At 41.5% G+C, this 14,768-nt stretch overlaps 1 protein-coding gene across 1 annotated transcript in view; it reads right to left on the reverse strand.

Annotated features, from left to right (window-relative positions):
* The window catches only part of ADCY10 (adenylate cyclase 10), an 82,654-nt gene that overhangs the window by 22,873 nt on the left and 45,013 nt on the right, over positions 1–14,768 (reverse strand). Inside the window, exons 19-21 of the mRNA XM_032389422.1 lie at positions 4,511–4,636; positions 2,829–3,107; positions 2,419–2,709 (exon numbers count right to left, since the gene is read on the reverse strand). Of these exons, the coding sequence (XP_032245313.1) occupies positions 2,419–2,709; positions 2,829–3,107; positions 4,511–4,636 (696 nt within the window). The remainder of the gene's footprint in view (positions 1–2,418; positions 2,710–2,828; positions 3,108–4,510; positions 4,637–14,768) is intronic.

The following is a 14,768-nucleotide window of genomic DNA, read 5'->3' on the forward strand; positions in this document are numbered from 1 at the left end:
CCCCCTTCTTTAAAATAAATAAACAAATCTTAAACAAAAATCAACTGTGATTTTACCCCCCACTGCCACAAAATATATATATATATATATATAATTACATACATAGAGAGACTCCCTGGTTCCACATAGTCTGGAATCTTCCTTCCCCTTTCTCTTTTATTTATTTATTTATTTATTCATTCATTCATTCATTCATTTTTATTTATTTATTTTTAAAGTAGGCTCCACACCCAGCATGGAGCCCAACACAGGGCTTGAACTCACAGCCCTGAGATTAAGACCTGGGCTGAGATCAAGAGTCAGATGCTGGGGCAGCTGGGTGGCTCAGATGGTTAAGCATCTGCCTTCGGCTCAGGTCATGGTCCCGGGGTCCTGGGATCGAGCCCCACATCGGGCTCCCTGCTCGACAGGAAGCCTGCTTCTCCCTCTCCCTCTCCCCCTGCTTGTGTTCCCTCTCTCACTGTGTATCTCTCTGTCAAATAAGTAAATAAAATCTTTAAAAAAAAAAAAAAAAGAGTCAGATGCTTAGATGACTGAGTCACCAGGCTGCCCCTTGCTTCCCCTTTCTCTTATCGGCCTCAGCCAACTCTCTCCTACTGGTATTTTCACTGGTTCCTTGAACATGGCCCTATGTTGGGATCATCCCTGAAGCTTCTTGGATTTGCACATGCATCCTTGTCAGCCCTCATTTTCTGCCCTCTGGGCACCTGTTTTTTTTGTTGTAGGGGTGTGCCCTCTCTTGGTCCTCAAGTCCTTCTTAAAAGTTGTTATTTTTTTGTGTCTTCCGTTCCAGCATCTAGGGCTCTTCTCATACTCCCAAAAGTACTTGGGAAGTACTTAAAATGGCTCCAGGCTGGCTTTTTCTTCCATCCGATCCATGAGAATCCAGACTCTAAGGCTCTGAACCTAAAGCCTGACTTCTCTTTTTTGAAAAGGGAGATGGGCAAGTGTTAGTACCGGGTCAAAAGGAGACTTAACGCCACAGTGCAAAGCTGCTTTCTTCCTGATTGAGGACTGAGAGGGCATCGCCTTCCTCACTCTCTGACTCCATTGACTGCCACATCCAGGAACCTCTTCTAAATCTCCCCTGCCAGTCTTGCGCAAAGGTCCCACCCTGTACTTTGGGAAACTCAGGTGTACTGGGCACAGCATGAGTTTGGGAATGAGACTGTCCTGTGATTGAATAGTCTATCACTCATTCTGTGGCACTGGACAAGTTATTCAATCTTCCAGAACCTCAGTTTTCTCATGTATAAAATGAAAATAGCCCTCCACCTTGAAAGGTTAACATGAAGATCAAATGAGAATGCATGTGAAATAAAGAGTGAATGAGAATAAATATTTATTTTGGGGGGCACCTGGGTGGCTCAGTCAGTGAAGCATCTGCCTTTGGCTCAGGTCATGATCCTGGAGTCCTGGGATCAAGCCCCACATCGGGCTCCCTGCTCAGTGGGGAGTCTGCTTCTCCCTCTTCCTCTGCTCCTCTCCCTGCTGGCATTCTCTAGCTCTCGCACTCTCTCAAATAAATAATTAAAATCTTTAAAAAATTATTTTTGTACCTACTATGTGCTAGGCACTTTACATACATTTCTTCCCAATTTTTAATATCCATATAATATAGGAATCCTGTCCTTATAGCCTCTGTTTTCCCAACCAGATTTAGCCATAATCACCAAGGCCTTCGGCTAGAGCATGTAGCCCCCTGATGCTCCTTGGTCACCCCCATGAGGGAGGGCTGAAGTTGGGGTTACTGCCCCTAGCCTCACATCCACCATGCCTGTGGTAACGGAGTCCCTGGTCCCTGATACCCCTTGAATCCTCTCCTGTGTTTTCCCAGATTGTGTAGCTGATTTGTGCTATCAGACTGTAACTTTCTCACTTTTGCTTCACGGATGTCTGGAACCCCGGCCCTGAGCCTGAGCCCCCTTTTCTGGGGCCTTGACCTCCTTAGCCCTGCATAATTCTCCCCCTCTCACATTCTTTCTCTGATGGAACCTTGTTTCAAACCTGACTGCCAGAGCAACAACACTCTTACCTGCCAAGAAACAGTACTCCCTCTTGCTCTTGTTTCTGCTTCAACGTGTGAGACCCCTGCCCCCCCGCCCCCCTTGGATTCTATCCCTTGGTGTGAATTAAGCTGGGTCCATTTTATCCCTCTGGATATTTTCCTTTGAGCTCTGGCTGCACCCCATTTTGCCAGAGTCCTGAACTTCAAACCCTCTCTGAGTCTCACAGCAAGGGTGTTTCTGCCGGACTCAGCTGCTCACATATCCCCCTTTCCCACTCCAGTGACCTACGCTACTCAAGTCTCCAGCCTTTTGCGGAACCCACGCCTTGAGGGACTTGAAGCCCTCAAGGTCCAAATCTACTCCATTCCCCAGGAATAGTTAGGACTAACGAGGGATGAGTTATGTTTACTTTTAAATCCGTGGGACTTAGCCATCTTCTTAATGGTATCCATGTCCAAACTGTTGAGGCGAATGTTCACTGTGAAGTGGTGGTAGGGGATAAAGTCCCCACTTTGGCAATGGTCACATCTGTGTGCATTTTCCTCTAAAAAGCGGGCACATTTCAAGTGCATGGCTTTCTTCTGGTCCTTCAGCCACAGTTCATAGGCTGTTTTCTGCATCATAGGCCTGCAAAATCGAATGATGTGGCACTCGATGACCTCGCTTTCCAGCTCGTGGAGCTCTTCCTCCTCACCATGAGCTAGGGAGAACAGAAAGGCAATGACCGGGTCAGCCCCTGCTGCCCCATGCACATCGGTTCCTTGACCAGGTACGCCTTTAACTAAGAGGAAATGTGAGTCACTTCCAGGTTCTACTCACCCATTCCCTCACTGGGCTTCAGAGACAGCGAGCGATAATTCACCTCAAACGAGGCCGCATTCTGTTTTAGGGCCGTTCGGAGCTCCTTGCCATTCCGGAAACAATCAAAGACGTTGGATTCCACTAGAGTCGCCAGGGCCTTGATCATCATCTTCATGTTCCAACAAGGCAGAACCTCGAACAACAATTCCGTGGTGAAGGTCAGGCCGATAATGGCAGCACATCTCACCAACATCTGGTGGGAAAGGCTCATGCTATCCAGCTGAACCAGAGAGATTTCTGCAGGTGAAAAGCCACACAATAGGAAACTGGTCACCTGTCTCTAGCAAATACATTCTAGAGATGGACAACTGTCCTTCTCTACACTGCTTGTTTCACAGGAACCCGGCCACGCTAAACCAAAAGAGATTATTTGCTTAGGACCTCCTTCACGGAGAGGGCATGGTGCTGCTATCTGAGACGTGCACGGCACGATGGCCAGCCCAGAACAAGACTGACTGCAAGGTGTTTGGGTTTTGTGCTAGAGTGTGACAGGGTTTGTGAGGACAGGGGAGGTCATGGTGGGCCACGGTAGTCGGAGAGTGCCTGCCATCCACCTGCTATGTTGACTTCGCCAGCTGGCCCTTGTCTGCCCCCCTCACTGACTGCCTCCTCCTAGCAACAAGCCTCCTCTCGACCTTGCCTGAGACTTACTCGTTCTTGTGACAGTCTACTACCGTCTCTGTGCTCATGACAAAGTGCCAGAGAGCTTCAAGCTCCAATTCCAACTTCTCACCTATGTGTGGCTGTCATAGTCACGTGGCTCCCTGGACACCTGGACCAGGATGTCCTTCTGTGCCATCACCTGCGTCAGGACAAAATCCGAATTTCTCCGCTTGCCCGCAGAACCCTGCAGAAGCCAAGCTAGTCCACCTTCCTACTTTCATAGACATAGTGAATGAAACAAATGATGCTTTTCCGAAGTCTGAGAACCTCGAGGTGTCCCTAGGTCATCCTTCAAACATGTTCAGTTATTCTAGATGGCATGGCTTGGAGCTGAATTCATACTAGAACATTGCTTGCAAGTCATTTTTTCTAAAGGAATAATAATACAGCTCGGATATATGGGGCGCCTGGGTGGCTCAGTCATTAAGCGTCTGCCTTCAGCTCAGGTCATGATCCCAGGGTCCTGGGATCGAGCCTCGCATCGGGCTCCCCGCTCAGCGGGAAGCCTGCTTCTCCCTCTGTCTGCCACTCCCCCTGCTTGTGTTCCTTCTCTTGCTGTGTCTCTCTCTGTCAAATAAGTAAATAAAATCTTAAAAAAAAAAAAAATACAGCTCGGATATAAATTCCATGCTCGTCATTTCTTATAAAAATAAATGACAGAAAAAGGGTCAGTATTTGATTTTCTCTCTCATTATTTGGCTTTGATTTAATGAAAAATGTACTACACCTCATTTGTTTATGCAGTTGAACTGAACTTGGTTCAAATCAGACTCCAGAGTATGCCCAGGGGAGCAGGTGGTTCCAATTCAGAAGCAGAAAAGCTAAGCCTTCCATGGAGACTTCGACTGCCTGGGGTAACACAACACAGACAACTGACACAGTCTGCTACTACCTTCCTCTCTCCCTTTTCAATAATCATCCTAGAGAAAGGAAAAGGGGAGTCTAGGTCCTGGAACATGGGGTCAAATCTTCCTTACCTTTTAATGATGCTGGCGGTGACAGGTTTTTCAATCTGACACCACTGGCGAGATTACAGACTTCAATTCCCTCCTCATTATTAGGAGTAAATATTTTTAATTCCTCGGTTGGCCTACTAAAATTCTCTGTAGGGAGATGAAAAGGAAGAACAATTGAGAGTCATTGTGCTATCACTATCCTGATTTTCCAATAAACTTCAAGATGGATCTTGCGAGAGAAAGAGCAGGTAGAGATGTGTGTTGGCTCACCGAGTATTTTGGAATAGCATTTTAAGTAAACTAATATATGAAAACCTAAATGTATGCAAAAATGTTCTGCCACCCCCAAAAGTATTGGGAATAACTATTGGAAGTCTTCCGGAGTATATGCAGTTTTATAGAAATTTGATTCAAAGATTATCAGTGTGTATCTTATAGTATGTAGTAACATATATTTGTATGCACATTCAAATATCCACACTCAGATGCAAACACGTTCTGTGGGAGATTGTACTCAACTTACAACATGGTTATCAGAAAGAGGTATTTAAAATGGTGAGGTTGATGGGGCACCTGGGTGGCTCAGTCGTTAAGCGTCTGCCTTCGGCTCAGGTCATGATCCCAGGGTCCTGGGATTGAGCCCCGCATCAGGGTCCCTGCTCAGTAGGAAGCCTGCTTCTCCCTCTCCCACTCCCCCTGCTTGTGTTCCCTCTCTCGCTGTGTCTCTCTCTGTCAAATAAAAGAAAAAAAAAATCTTTAAAAAATAAAAATAAAAAAAATAAAATGGTGAGGTTGGATAGTACACTTGCCTGGTAACTGTCTCCTGGTACTCCAAAATGCATTACTTCCTTATTCCTCCAGTCATTCATGTAACAGCATGATATGTGATGTGGAAATATGAAGGTGAACACAGCTAAGTTTCTAATCTCCTGGAGAGATAAGATATGTACACAAAGGGCTACCCTTCCAGGCAGTAAACAAGCCCCATGTGAGTGGCACAGTGTCAGAGAGTTCGATGTCGATACAGTACAGACCTTTTTTTCACCATAGCCTGTGAAGGCTATAAACGTGAATAGTGCATGCTTCCAACCCCAAGGAGCTTAAAATCTTAGGGACAAATACTGAAGTAATTAGTCATCATGCCAGAGTGTAACAAACAGCAACAATGGAATATGAAGAAGTGATGGTGGGTAGGACTAGGTAGTAGTACTGCGTGGCCTACTGAGGAAACGGGTCTGGTGATGGAGCTGAGACACGAGTGTTGCCAAGAATCAAGCTGGGAGATAGAGGAGGAGCTATAGTATGGGAGGGAGGGCGATGCATTAAGGTTTAAGTAGGTTGAGTTTGAGGGGGGTCTAGAAGACCATCCAATGGGCAATTGGGAATGTACCATCTAGAATTAAGAATGAGGTTATGGTTGAAGATTACACACATGCATACACACACACACACACACACACACACACACACACACAGGCTGGAGAACAGATGAATAACGCCTGGGGAGAGAGAACCAAGCTAGCAAAGAAGGGGGCTAAGGATGGAACTTGAAGAAAGCTGTCATTGGAAGAGTAGACCCAGGGAGCCAAGCTGAGGGCTGACTGGTCAGAGAGGTGAGGTGCGGGGACAGGAAGAATTCAGAATGAGGGAGGCCAAGGCAGGGTGGAATACCCAAAAAGGGGCCCGGTGTGAGTGTGTATGAGTGCGTAAGGGGTAGGAAAGTGAGGTTCAAGGGCACGACTTGGTCCATGTTCTTTTATGCTTTTTCATTTCCCTTTCTAGGACCTAGCAACTGGGATGACCCTTCTTTCAATCACTCAACCAGTGTCAGCTGAGCGCCCCTAGGTACTGGGCATTGTTCTGGGGTTAAAGATTCCAAAATGTACAAGATTTCCTGCCTCACAAAGTTTAAATTCCAACAGTGGCAGAGAGACAAGGAACAACAGATAGATAAATTAATAGGATAATATCATAATGTGACTTAGTTGTATGAAGGAACAGAGACTCACAAGAGGTGCAGGGTCAGGGAGGCTTTCTTCAGCTAGACTGAGGTAGAGAAAGTCACCCTGAGCAGGTAACACCTGAGCTGAGGGAGAGAGGAGCCAACAGTGTGTGTGAGGTGCCTGAGGAGAGAGGACAGTGGTCTGAAGCAGAAAGGAGCGCGGCGTGTGTCCCGGCAGTGGAAATGCCAGAAATGCAGCTGGTGTGGCTGAAGCACATTTCAGAACACTGATGAGACCACACAGGTGTGAAAGTCGGGTCCTGAAGGGGTTTCCAGTCCCAGGTGGGAGGCTGGATTTCGTCATAAGCTCAGTGGGAAACCACTGAATTAGTTGTACGTTTGGGTTTTTTAAAATTTAATTTAATTTTATTATATTATGTTAGTAAATGTTGTATGTTTTTAAAAAATCTTTTTATTTGAAAAGTTTCAAACTTACCAAAAGTTGTAAGAATAAAACTGTGTACTCTTTATTCAAGTTCACCTGTTGTTAACATTTTGCCACATTTGCCATAACCTTTGTTTTCTCTATATGTACATATTTCTTCTGAATCATTTGAATGCAAGTTGCACAATTCATGCCCCTTTACCCCAAATACTTTACTCTGTATTTCCTAAGAATGAGATTCTCTTACATAACTAGAGTGCACTCTTCAGCTTCAGAATATTTCACATTGAAATAGAAATTTACCGTCCATATTCCAGTTTTGTCAACCGACTCAATAATGTCCTTTAGCATTTTTTTCTTCCAATATAGGATCCAGTCTAGGATCATGTATTGTATATAGTTGTTGTTTTTTTTAAAATTTAGGTGAAATTCATGTACAATTAACCATTTTAATGTTTATAATTCAGTGGCATTTGGTGCATTCACATTGTTTGCAACCAAAACCTCTCTCTAGTTTCAAAATTTTTCTTTCTTTTTTTTCTTTTTTAATTTTTTTTCTTTATTTTTTTAAAAGATTTTATTTATTCATTAGGGAGAGAGAGAGGCAGAGGGAGAAAGAGAGAAAGAGCATGAGCAGTGGGGAGAGGCAGAGGGAGAAGCAGGCTCCTCGCTGAGCCAGGAGCCCGACGTGGGGCTCGATCCCAGGACCTGGAGATCACAACCTGAGCCAAAGGCAGACACTTAACCATCTGAGCCACCCAGGTGCCCCAAGTTTCAGAATTTTTCAATCACCCCAGAAGATACTGAACGGTTTTAAAGGAGTCACCTGTTTTGAAAAGAGCTCTTAACAGACACTGAATAAATGTTTGTGGAACAAATAAACATGTAAAATGTAGGAACAGTATTGTTCAGTAGTATTTATATTTACAAATTTCCTTTTGTTAATTCATTGGCTAATATATTACTGTAAGGGACTTATCTAAAAATAATGATCTTAGCACGCATTGTCCATCTGATGATTCATTACCCTCCTTAAAACTAATTTAGCCAAGAAAAGCCTTATCTGACTGTTTTTTAATCATGATTACCCAGAAAAAATAATAGCTTTATTTTAAAAAGCAAACTTATGTCTGTCTCGTTTCTCCTCTAGATGTGGCCACTCTGGCCATGTGGTCCTGTGGGCCTGTCATTATACACAGAATGAGAGGCAGCAGATGAAGCCACAGACTGAAACACAGTTCATGGAGGGACACGGGGCCTCTGCGCTTCATTCAATCATGCAGGAGACATGGGGAGTTTCAGGAAGCAAGAGGAATTTTTTTGTGAAATTTCCCTTATTATCACCTTTAGGTGATAATTTTCTATCCTGCTATATGTAGAAAACCAGCACCAAAAGCTCCTTTATTACAAATATTCATCTAAGCATGGCACTGATTTTCCATCTACAAGCTCACCCTTAAATTTGTCTCAGAGGAAGGAGTTGTTATTCTGCAAGCTTAGCAATATTAATGTGCACAGTGCTTATAGCTGTAAAACCCCCATCACTTATTTGAGAACTTCCATTTCTTAGAAAGCTGGAGTAGACATGTTTTTGTCTATTCCTCCTGTTAACTACAACTAAAAACCGTGTCATTATATATAAAGCAAATATAAGAAGACACTGAAGGTGGAGAGAAGTCAGACTGGCTAGGGACATTGGGACACAAGGAACAACATAGCAGTGATTTTCCTGAGTTTTCTTTTTGCCTTATATCCCAGATGTGGAGGGAAGAATCTTAACAACCTAGAAACAGCAAGGGTTGCAAACAATAGCCTGCACTTTCTGCCAAAGGACCAGCAAAGGGGCAGCTAGCGAGATAGAAAATTTTTAGACAAAAACCACTTTACTCCAGCTAACCAAACAAACAAAAAACAAAAACAAGTAACTATAGCCCACACCTGCTCCCACCAGCAAAGGCTGAGGGAGGAGCCTTGGCTTCCATCCCAAAAGCTGAGAGAGAATAGTGTCAACCCAGAATCCTATATCAACAAAAATATCCTTCAGGAATGAAGGGGAAATCAAGGTAGTCTCAGATAATGGGAAACTAAGACAATTGGTAGCCAGCAGACCTACCCTGAAAGAATGACTAAAAGACATTCTCTAAACAGAAAAGAAACAATAAAAGAAGAAACAGAACATCAAAAAAGAATAAAGAACAGGATAAGCAAAAATATGGGTAAATACAATAGATTTCCCTTCTCCTCTTAAGTTTTCTAAATTATATTTGCAGTTCAAGCAAAAATTATACTTGCTTGCAGTTCAAGCAAGATGGATGGTTCTAAATGTATGCAGAGAAAATGTTTACTTATTTTATTATTTTAATTATTATTTTTTAAAAGATTTTATTTATTTATTTGACAGAGAGAGACACAGCGAGAGAGGGAACACAAGCAGCTGGAGTGGGAGAGGGAGAAGCAGGCTTCACGCTGAGCAGGGAGCCCGATGCGGGGCTCGATCCCAGGACCCTGAGATCATGACCTGAGCCGAAGGCAGACACTTAACGACTGAGCCATCCAGGCGCCCCCCCTTTTTTTTTTTTAATATTTTATTTATTTATTTGACAGAGAGAGACACAGCGAGAGAGGGAACACAAGTAGGGGGAGTGAGAGAGGGAGAAGCAGGCTCCCCGCTGAGCAGGGAGCTGGACGTGGGGCTTGATCCCAGGACCCTGGGATCATGACCTGAGCTGAAGGCAGACGCTTAACCGACTGAGCCACCCAGGCGCCCCTTATTTATTTATTTGACAGAGAGAGAAAAAGCAAGAGAAGGAACACTAGCAGGGGGAGACGGAGAGGGAGAAGCAGGCTCCCTCCTGAGCAAGGAGCCCCATGTGGGGCTCGATCCCAGGACCCTCGGATCATGACCTGAGCCGAAGGCAGACACTGAATGACTGAGCCACCCAGGCACCCCAGAGAAAATATTTAAAATAATTATAAATAGTAGATGGTAAAGGAATGTAAAAAGGGGTAAGGTTTCTAATCTTTACTCAGACTGTTAAAACAGTGACACCAGTGGACTGTGATAACATATGCATATATTATGTAATAGCTAGAGCAATCACTGAAAAAGCTATACAGAGAGATAGCCTCACAAATATGATAGATAAATGAAGATAGAATTCTTTTTTTTTTTTTTAAGATTTTATTTATTTATTTGACAGAGAAAGAGAGATAGTGAGAGCAGGAACACAAGCAGGGCGAGTGGGAGATGGAGAAGCAGGCTTCCCGCTGAGCAGGGAGCCCGATGCGGGGCTCGATCCCAGGACCCTGAGATCATGACCTGAGCTGAAGGCAGACGCTTAACAACTGAGCCACCCAGGCGCCCCAGAGAAAATATTTAAAATAATTACAAATAGTAGATGGTAATGGAATGTAAAAAGGAGTAAGGTTTCTAATCTTTACTCAAACTGTTAAAACAGTGACACCAGTGGACTGTGATAACATATGCATATATTATGCAATAGCTAGAGCAATCACTAAAAAAGCTATACAAAGAGATAGCCTCACAAATACTGTAGATAAATGAAGACAGAATTCTAAAGAATGCTCAAACAGCCAAGGGAGACAGGAAAATGAAAACAGTGACATGGGGAGAAGAAAGGGAAACAAAAGATAAAATGGCAGACTTAAGCTCTGACATAACAATTATTGCATTAAATGTAAATGGTCTAAATATAACAATTGAAAGTTAAATTTCCTGAGTATATTTAAAACATAACTACCTGCTCTCTACACAGAATTCACTTCAAATATAATATGATATGATATGATATGATATACACAGGCTGAAAGTAAAAGAATAGCATGAATAACATGCAAATGTTAATCAAAAGAAAACAAGAATAGTTATATTAATATCAGGCAGAGCAGACTTTGGAGCAAAGAAAGTTACCAGAGGGTAGAGGTTGGGCTAGATGAGTAGTGGGTATTAAGGAAGGCACTTGTTATGATGAGCACTGGGTGTTGTATGTAAGTGATGAATGACTGAATTCTACTCCTGAAACCAATATTGTACTGTATGTTAATTAATTAGAATTTAAATAAACATTTGGAAAAAAAAGTTCCCAGAGACAGAGAGGGATATCATATAATGATAAAAGGGTCAATCCACCAAGACAAATAGCAATCCTAAATGTTTATACACCAAACAAAAAAGCTGCAAAATAAGTGAAGCGAAAACTGATAGACAATCCACAATTACAGCTGGAGACTTCAACATTCTTCCCTCAGCAATTGGTAGAACAATTAGACAGAAAATCAGGCCAGCATATAGATGAATTTAACAACCATTAATCATCAGGATCTAACCAACATTTATACAGCATTCTACCAACAAAAGCAAGAATATACATTCTTTTCAAGTGCCTACGGAACACTGACCAAAATAGACCATATCTTGTGAACAAACTTCAACAAATTTAAAATAAATTGAAATTGTACAGAGCATGTTCTCTAAATATAATGGAATTAAACCAGAAACCAATAACAGAATGATAACAAAAAGGTCTCCAAACACTTGGAAATGGCATTCTTTTCAATAATCCATGACTAAAGAGGAAAACTCAAGGTAAATTTAAAAAGATATTCAATCAAATAAAAATAAAAATACAATATATTAAAATTTGTGAGACATAGCTAACGCAGTACCGTGAGGAAAATTTATAGCACTAAAAATGCATACATAAGAAATAAGAAATATCTCAAACTGATAATCTAAACCTCCAACAATGAAGAGGAGCAAATTAAACTCAAAGCAAGCAGGACGAAGGAAATAAGAAGAGCAGAAATCAACAAAACAAAGAGCTGAGTCTTTTGAAAGATCAAGAAAATTGACAAATCTGTAGTAAAGACTAACAAGAAAGAAAGAAAATACAAATTACCAATATCAGGAATGAAACAGGGGATATCACTACAGACCCTGCAGACATCAAAAAGATATTAAATGAATACTCTGAACAACTCCAGACACATAAATCTGAGAACTTAGATGAAATGGACCAGTTTCTCAAAAGAAAACCTACCACAATTAATATAATATAAAATAGATCATTTGAATAGCCCCATAACTATTAAGGAAATTGAAATTTTAATTTAAAAACTCCCCAAAAAGATGTTGAGGTTTTCCCTTAAATTTTCCTTGTCTAGCAAGCAAGATGGAGGAGTTTCACCCCTTGAAGATACCCCTGTCCCCCAGGAGCACCCTACCCATCCTTAGAGCTTATGAGTCATATGGGGAAGAGGATTCTTGAAGACAGAGCAATGCAATACTTGTAACTTTTGTTAATAGACCCATCTTTCAAAGTGATGTCATTTTTACATTTGATATGCTTGTATTTATGTAGGATGTATATAGTTTAGGGGATTTTTTTGTTTGGTTTTATTTTCTAGAAAAGTCAACATGCCTGTTTTTATTTATTGCTTGAAAAGATCATTTGAAGAAAAATAAATACATTTTCAACCACCAAATAAATAAACAAAAACTCCCCAAAAAGAAATCTCCAGGATGGGATAGTTTCACTGGAGAATTCTACCAAACATTTAGGGAAGAATTATCTCCAATCCTACATAATTTCTTCTAGGAAATAGGAGGGAACAGTTCCCATTTCAGTCTACAAAGCTAGTATTACCATGAAGCCAAAACCAGACAAAACAACAAAGAGAAAGAGGGAGAGAAAACTACAGAACAATATCCCACATGAATATAGATGCAACAATCTTTAACACCAGATTAAGCAAATAGAATTCAGCAATATGCAAAAATAATAATAGAACATGCCTAAATGGAGTTCATTCCAGGGATGCAAGGCTGGTTCAATATTTGAAGGTCAATCAATGTAATCTATCATATTAACAGAAAACAAAATTAACATAATCATACCAATTAATGCAGAAAATAATTTGATAAGGTTCAAAGCTCATTTATGATAAAAACTCTCAGAAAAATAGGAATAAAGGGGAACTTTCTCAACCCCAAAAAGAGCATCTACAAAAACCCTACAGCTAACAGCATACTTAATGCTTAAAGATTGAACGCTTTCCCCTAAGATCAGGAATAAGGCAAGGATGGCTACTCATAGCACTCTTATTCAACATAGCGCTGGAAGTTCTAGCCAGTTGAAAAGGCCAGAAAAGGAAATGAAAAGTATACAGATTGGAAGGGAAATAATAAAATTGTTCCTATTTGCAGACGACATGATTTTGTACATAGAAAATCCCAAAGACTCTACAAAATAAAAATCTCCTAGAATTAATAAATGAGTTCAGCAAGGACACAGAAACAAGATAAATACACACAATTCAGTTGCATTTCTACATACTAGCAATGAACATGTGAACACCAAAATTAAAAACATATAACATTTACAATATATATATTTTTTTATTTTATTATTTTTTTACGATTTTATCCATTTGACAAAGGAAGAGAGAGATCACAAGCAGAGGAGAGTGGAAGAGGGAGAGGGAGAAGCAGGCTCCCACTGAGCAGGGAGCCCAACGCAGGGCTCAATCCCAGCACCCCAGGATCATGACCCGAGCCGAAGGCAGCAGCTCAACCGACTGAGCCACCTGGGTGCCCTACAATATATATATATATTTTTAAAGATTTATTTATTTAAGAGAGAGGGAGAGAGAGCACACATGTGCAGTGGGGAGGGGCAGAAGGAGAGGGAGAGAGAATCCCAAGCAGACTTTGCACTGTGCATGGAGCCTGACTTAGGGCTCAATCCCATGACTCCGAAATCACGAACTGAGCTGAAACCAAGTCTAATGCTCAACCGACTGCGCCACCCAGGCACCCCTACGATATTTTTTTAAAAAGAAATATTTATGTGTCAATCTAACAAAACATGCACAGGATTTGTATGCTTGAAAACTACAAGACTCATGAAAGAAATCAAAGAAAATCTAAATAAATGGAAGAGATGTACTGTGTTCATGGACTGGAAGACAAGATAGAAAAGATGTCAATTTGCCCCAAATTGATATACAATGCAATGCATATATATTGAAATTCCTATCAAAATCTCTCCAAGGGGGAGCCTGGGTGGCTCAGTCAGTTAAGCAGCCGACTCTTGGTTTCGGCTCAGGTCATGATCTCAGAGTCCTGGGATTGAACCCCATGCCTGGCTCCACTCTCCACACTCAGCAAGGAGTTTGCTTCAGGATTCTCTCTCTCCTTCTGCCCCTTCCCCTGTTCATTCTCTTTCTCTCTCTCTCTAAACAAATCTTAAAAAAAAAAACAAAAACAAAAAACCCTCAAAGATTTTTGTAGATATACACAAGATTATTCTAAAGATTTATTTATTTATTTGAGGGAGTGGGGAAGAGGGACATAATCTCAAGCAGATTCCCTGTTGAGTGCAGAGCTGACTTGGGGCTCTATCTCATGACCCCGAGATCATGATCTGAACTGAAACCAAAAGTCGAACACTCAACCAACTGAGCCACCCAGGCACCCCCAGATAAGATTATTCTAAAGTTCATATGGAAAGGCAAAGGAACCAGAATAGCTAACACAATTCTGAAAAAAGAAGAAGAAAGTGGAAGGAATCAGTTTTACATGACTTTTTCAAGACTAGATAGCTATAGTAATAAAAACTGAATGATATTGGCAAAGGGATAGACACATAGATCAATGGAACAGAATAGGAAACCAAAAATATACCCACACAAATACGTCCAACTGATTTTTGACAAAGGTGCCAAAGCAATTCAAGGAAGAAAATACAGCCTTTTAATAAATGGTGCTGGGGCAAAAGGACATGCATGGGGGGTAGGAAGGGGAAAAGAAGGGTCTCAACCTAAGTCTCACACTTTAAATTTTTTTTTTTTTTAAGATTTTATTTATTTGC

The sequence above is a fragment of the Phoca vitulina genome, unplaced genomic scaffold (genome assembly GCF_004348235.1).
Source record: "Phoca vitulina isolate PV1807 unplaced genomic scaffold, GSC_HSeal_1.0 scaffold54, whole genome shotgun sequence".
Taxonomy (NCBI): domain Eukaryota; kingdom Metazoa; phylum Chordata; class Mammalia; order Carnivora; family Phocidae; genus Phoca; species Phoca vitulina.